The sequence below is a fragment of the Zingiber officinale genome, chromosome 1A, assembly GCF_018446385.1.
Source record: "Zingiber officinale cultivar Zhangliang chromosome 1A, Zo_v1.1, whole genome shotgun sequence".
Lineage (NCBI taxonomy): Eukaryota > Viridiplantae > Streptophyta > Magnoliopsida > Zingiberales > Zingiberaceae > Zingiber > Zingiber officinale.
In genome coordinates, this window is record NC_055987.1 from 180,879,024 (window position 1) to 180,885,505 (window position 6,482).

Sequence of the window (6,482 nt, forward strand, 5' to 3'; positions counted from 1 at the left end):
AAAAGTTGCACTGAATAAATAAATAAATAAATAAATATATATATATATATAAAATAAAAGGTATAATTCACAAGTGATTGAGCAAGACCTAACCTCTGCTGATCTTCAGGACGACAGCAACGGGCTGTAACTTTCATGTAATATTGTAATGGCATAGCAGAGCACAATGATCACAATGATCACATCGTTAGTAGATTTAAGGCACACATCAATCACCACCAGAAGAATCCAAAGTATTCAAAAAGTCAGTGCCATTATTGAAGATCCTACAGTACTAATCAACCATTTAACGGCCAACCCGAATAGCAAATGAACAGCCCTCTTTAGCTCAAAACAAAAGGATCTTTCAAGCATTTTGTGCCAAACAAATCATGAAATAAGGTACTTAACAAGAAACTGTTTCAAAAACAACAAGTCTCTCATCGGTGACTTGGAAATCCTGTGAAAAAAAGGGAGGAAAAGCAGTTGGGTTCAGGGTTCCTTCAAAGTTCTTTACTTGACAGTTTCAGCTTGGAGAATAGAGAGAAGATAAACGTCTCCAGGAAGCAGAATCGTATGTTCTTCTATTTGATAACCTCAAAAGTGAAGTGCTAACAAAAGAAAGGGACAGTGAAAGAGCATGCAGCTAACTGGCCAGAGTCATCAATTGCAAAAGCTATCCATCCTATTCCTACAAGCAGTCATTACTACAAATACATCACTGAAAAATGGATCTATCCGCTCGTATTGTATTGTATTGTATCGCGAATGGAAGCATCCCACCGACTCAAACTGGATCAAAGGTTTCTTTTTCAAAACGAGCTTCTCAGGACAAACCTACACATAGAAATGGCAAATTCCTTCTTCCTGCTAGTATTTCTACCAAAATTAAAACTCACAAGATCTTAACAAAAGGTGGTGCATCTTCCCTTGGTCCATCCAAGGAACGGTATAAGTACAACTTCTCGACTGCATCAGTATCAAGGTCCTGCGACCATTCCCCGATTACTTCAACCACCAAGTGAGGAAGGCTCCGAGCCACTTCCTTGCAGCCTGCCGAAGATAGCTTGCACGCAGACATCCACACAAATCTCATGTTGTAAAAATGGTGGATCCCTGAGAGGAGACCTGCATCACCAAAAGGGCTGTCCCTGATCTCAAGCTTCTGCAAATTTGGACATCCTTCGAGAATATATTTCAAACTCAAGTCGGTGTTCCCAGCAAATGCCACGGAGAGGGTGCGGACTGACTTCCCATGATTTGCAATGTACTCAAATACCCTATCAGTGAGGAGGCCAGAAACAGCAAGCCTAGTTAGCTTCTTGCAATTCATGACAATAGCCCCAAAACCTTCATCCATGGGTTCTCCAGTGATCTGGTCAGGACGGCAGCGGCCCATAATGCAAAGGCGAAAAACAACCAGATCGGGGCAATTCTTGGACATGGCCATGACAGCCGCATTCGTCATGCGTTGACAGAAGTACAGAATTGAGCGAAGCTTAGGACAGCCCTCAGAGATTGCCACAAGGCCAGAGTCGGACACAGAGCCCTCAGAGTCCTCAGAGGCATCGAAAGGGAACACCCTTAGCTCGGAGAGATTCTTACAGCTCTTGGCCACTGCTTGGAGACCATCGTCACCAATGGTGTCGAGAACCTAATGAGCAAATAGCAAATCAGTTGCATAACCAACACTAGAGTTGAATTCAACAAACAAGGACAGTGGAATACCCAGAAGGTGTGGAGATTGTGGCATTGGAAAATGACTGGCTTGAGCTGCTCTGCAGTAATCATGGCATAGCTCAAGTTGAGGGATACAAGGTTTGCGCAAACAGGGAAGATGGCTGGAAGGTACTCATGCTCTAGCATACGGAACCCCGAGAGGCAAACGAGGGACTTGGAGGCAGCGTAAGTGGACTCGAGATCCGCGACGTCGAGGTCTGGTGCGCCGGCGGCCCCGGGAACCGAGTGGAAGGAGCCAGTGCCGAGCTGTGTTAGCTGTGGCGCGCGCTCCATCAGACGGCGGAGTTGGTGGATGGAGACGTGCTGATTGACCCGGAGGCGGCGGAGGGAGCGCGAGCGGACGACGAGCGCCTCCAAGGCGGCGAAGTTGACCGGGCAATTCACGCATTCGAATGAGAGTGACTCGAGGCAGGCGGTTGCTTCCGGGAACTTCGAAATCCAATCCGCCACCTGCTCGTCCTCGTCCTCCACATCGTTCTCGATCAGATCTAACACTCTCAGATTCCTACAGAGAACTGACAGTAGTCAATCGATTGCCCACAAATTCTAGGTGCAGAATTAGGGTTGGAGGGTAGAATGTCGAGAGAAGAGGAGAGAAATCGAACCTGCAAAGCTCGGCGATGGTGGCCAGGCCGGGGGTGCCGAATCCGTCGCAGCAGATGAGGGTGAGATCGCGGAAGGAAGGGAAGGAGCGGGCGAGGAGAGCGAGATCAGCGTCAGAGACGGTCATGCGCTTGAGGCAGACCCGCTCAAGCCATGGGTAAGCGGGAGCCATGGCAGCGACCCAGGGCGAGAAACGGGCACCCCACCCCGGGGGAACGAGGTTGAAGTCGGCGAAGCGGGGGCGGCCCTTGAGGACGAGAGCCCGGGCTGCGCGGAACCGCGTTATAGCCCGGGCCGGCGACACCGCGTAGCAGTTGCCAATGAAGACCTCGCGCCGGGTCTGCGCCTCCGCCCGGTACCACGACCTACACACCAGAGACGCCGCGTTCCGGTCGCGCCGGTACTCCAGGAACTCCAGCACGTTCTCTATCACATTCTCCAGTACCTGGTCGGAGAAGGGCGGAGGCTGGTCTGCCCGCTCCTCGCCGCCTCGCACTCTCCCCATCTTCGACAACGAAGAAGCTGAACCAGAGCTTCCGCCGCCGACGCCGCCGCCGCCGCTGCGAGTAGGCGACAGCTTCTGCTTCTCTTCATCCTTCTCCTCGCCATCCCCGTCCTCGGTCATCTGAAATCACTCGCAGGATCCCACTAATGCATAAAAATCCAATTTTTATGCAACTATTGACAGCACAATAACCGCGAAGGAAGAAATCTAGAGCACAAACAAGCACAGAATCACCAAAAATAGCAAAGCAGGAGATCAGAGGAACTGGAGAACACTAGGGGGAAATAAAACCAAACAAACAAGCGCTCGCTCCTCTCTCTCTGCTCTCTCTCTCATGTGAGGTGCGAGTTTTTTGACCGAAGCCAGACCTGAATTCACAATCACAGGCAGATAGGCAATGGGCGTCTCTCAACAGCGATCTACTTTGGATTTGTTTATCCATCAATCTGCAGACGGACCAAAAAACAACGCCCACTTGTTGCTTGGCTGCTCCTCCTCGTGTTTGTTAAAGCGAGCACCTTGCGACCGTACACAACTCCACCCTGTTTACTCTTCAGCTGCACCTGATCCCCGTAGCAAAGAAGAGTGGATGCAGCGTGGACTGTGGACGAGGAATAAATCTGAACACTAAAATTTTTTAACGTCCTTTGTTTTTCAGATGACCCATTTCTTGTTTAGGTATTAAGATTCACGTTGTCTCCCTGGCTATTTCAGTTAATTATAAATTTGAGGCGCATGGATTCGAGGGCTTTGGACAATCTTTTTAGCATCTTTGCTTGCATCTTTCAACACTTAGAAAAATCTTAATAGACATGGCACGTAAATCCTCAAATGTTAGCTAGATTCTGGTTCCTTTTGCTAAAGGATGAATGTGAATTAGAGAATGGTCCAAGTCATCCTCTTGCTGAGCTTTCTTAGCAACGCATGAAGATTTGATTGGAATGCTTGTCGAGTTGTCGAAATGGCATTAGAGATTGGATTCTAAGAATTAATAACCAGAATGTTATCTCATGATCTTTAATCAACATATAGAAATAGTTTTAAAATTTTCTTATTTAGGAGCATCTCTTAGCGTTAGAATCATTTTAAGGTGTTGAATGGCTTCTTAGGAGTGACAATGGAGTTTCAGTGCGATTTGATTTTAAAACCCATTCAATGATTTAAGTGAACCAAAGGTTATAATTGAAAAAAGAGTGATTTAGATTTTTTTTTTTTTAGGTTCTTTTTTGCCTTACCCTCTATCGGATAAAGACCCTCTCGCAATGCCCACTCAACCCCACCATCCCAATTGCAACGAAATCGACCTCTTGATCTCTCACTCTCTTGATTTGGAATTGAGTCAACCCTTTCTCAAAATTGGGAAGGTGATCATGAGCTAGCATAGTTTGGTAACAATTCTTCTTCCTTTATCACAAGCCTATTTTTGTTATTGGATTCATATACGTTGCCCTCTTTAATATCATCAATATTATATGAAAATGATGCGTGACTTTTGAGGGAATCTAAATCTTTGTTTGATGCATATTAGGTGAATTATTTATCTTATCAATTTCATTGATAAACCATGTATAAACAAATTCTTTATTTAAAATAAATTATTAGATCTTAAAGGTAATTATGATCTAATATAGTTAAGCAACAATTCTTCTTGCTATTGGCTTCATATGCATTGTCCTCCATACGAAAGTGACAATGATGCATGATTTTTAAGGAAGATTAAATTTTTATTTGATATATATTGTCATGTCCCGGGAGAGTTCCTGTCCGAAAAAAATTTCGGCAGTACCTCTCCTGTACGGCTGACAATCTGAAGCATTTCTACAGGTATAATATACATCAGCCACATACGGCTGGAACATATACACAACCACGCAGTTTATATCATCAACCCACTCGGCTGGAACAAAATATACAACAACCACGCAGTTATATATATATATTTCAGCCCACTCGGCTGTACCAAAACCAAAACACAGTAGAAAAAAAATAGAAAACCAAAATACATGACTGCTAGCCGGCTAGGCTTACACCACACAACAACACAACACTCCAGCCACAAAACCGGAACACAAAGCCAAATACACAAATTTCGTATAGCAAAACAAAATAAACACAAGCGGAGACAGGTCTTCTGATGTGATGTGGGGACCAGCAGATAGGATACTCCAAGCGACTCCATAAACAACCTGGTACCTGGAAAAGATAGTGTCCACGGGGGTGAGTTCAACAACTCAGCGAATACCAATAGATATGCCTAGTAAGATATATCTAACAGCAATAAACATGGAATACAGCTTCCTAATCATATATAGGAAAAATGTAAGACTGAAAGGTAACTGAGGAAGCTGTACTCACCAGGAACTCCTATCCAGAACAAAAGGGTCGTCAAACCGAGAGTGTCATAAATCCTGTATGCATGTCAAACATATGCATCCAACCAAATGCAGCAAATAAATGCAGCAAATACAAGAAATAAATGCATCAATGCGTATGATGTCAAATGACATGTCCTGGTCACCCCTACTCTCCAGTCAACCTTCTCACACATGATGGTGAGACCGAGTGGGTAGGGCTGTGACAACCGTGCACTCTGCCATCACTACTCCTGATGAGTGACCGAGTGGGCGGGATACTGTCGGAGTACACCTATCCTCCTTACCCCAAATCATAAATAGGGGAGCTCAATGCTCTTATCTCCCGGTACACGATGACGGGGAGGGATCCCTGTCCTGCTACAACGCTGCGTCACACTAACCCATGAGTAGACCAACGGAGCCCTTGACAGAGCACCTGCTGCAACACACCCTGCCTGAATATACCACTAACCCATGAGTGGTCGTGTGTGCAGATACATGTAATTGGCGATGTGCTCAACAATAATGGAGTCGACAATCGCACAGCATGCAATCATGCGAATGATACATGACACTAAGCATGACAATATCCTGTACCAATCCATATATATAAAATGTGTACCCTAGAATAAATTGACCTAATCAATGGTCTAGGTACACAGGTCAGATAAGGAATCAAAAACCCTAGGTCCTGAACGTATCCACCTCCATAAAATATGTACCAACAATATACATGGATTAAAGCAAAAGGATCTAGGTACACAGATCAGATATGATATAAAAATATAGGTACACATGCCATATAATAAAAATCCAGAATCTAGTCATAAACTCAGTAAAGCATGGTATGTCACTTACTCTAGGAACTAAGGTACTCATGGCAATAATCACGAGGTATAAACATGGATCCATAACAAGAGACAAAACAAAATATGCTATGGGTATCAAACCGTGACATACCAAAGGCAAACATGATCATTGCTTGTAGCTATAAAATACTATGCATATCCAATTGACAATATCATAAAAGATAAGTCAAGAGGTACCCGCCTCCAATCGAAATGGTCCAATCCGATAATCGAGATACTCGTCTCGCGTCAAAATCCTGTAGTAAATCGTACAGTTTAGCTAAGTTAATTAAACAATTAGCTAAACAACTTCCTAATCCACCAAACATCTAGGGTTAGTTTCATTAACCCCAAAATTACACCATTAGATAAATTCTAAACCTAAGTTAACAATTATTGCTAACACAACTAGCAATCATCTACAACGAAGATCAAAACCCTAAACCTTACCTC

At 44.4% G+C, this 6,482-nt stretch overlaps 1 protein-coding gene across 2 annotated transcripts; it reads right to left on the bottom strand.

The window, feature by feature from the left end:
* Positions 1–254: 254 nt before the first annotated feature.
* On the bottom strand, positions 255–3,446 carry LOC122038551 (transport inhibitor response 1-like protein). 2 transcript variants are annotated; one of them, XM_042598347.1, is made up of 4 exons: positions 3,196–3,446; positions 2,325–3,034; positions 1,708–2,224; positions 255–1,633 (listed from the first exon to the last, which is right to left on the bottom strand). In XM_042598347.1, exons 2-4 carry the CDS (start codon positions 2,945–2,947, stop codon positions 875–877), a joined length of 1,899 nt encoding a protein of 632 aa, XP_042454281.1. In that variant the 5' UTR covers positions 2,948–3,034; positions 3,196–3,446; the 3' UTR covers positions 255–874. The 2 variants fall into 2 exon arrangements, with proteins under 2 accessions (XP_042454281.1, XP_042454280.1); XM_042598346.1 differs by having other exon boundaries at positions 2,325–3,445.
* Between the last annotated feature and the right edge of the window lie 3,036 nt (positions 3,447–6,482).

What these genes read in the sequence shown, in the direction of transcription:
- LOC122038551 (XM_042598347.1), bottom strand. Translation starts at nt 2,947, where the DNA reads ATGACCGAGGACGGGGATGGCGAGGAGAAGGATGAAGAGAAGCAGAAG. An exon ending in ACCATCGCCGAGCTTTGCAG is followed by an intron (nt 2,225 to 2,324) that starts GTTCGATTTCTC and finishes AGTTCTCTGTAG; the next exon opens with GAATCTGAGAGTGTTAGATC. An exon ending in ACAATCTCCACACCTTCTGG is followed by an intron (nt 1,634 to 1,707) that starts GTATTCCACTGT and finishes TTTGCTCATTAG; the next exon opens with GTTCTCGACACCATTGGTGA.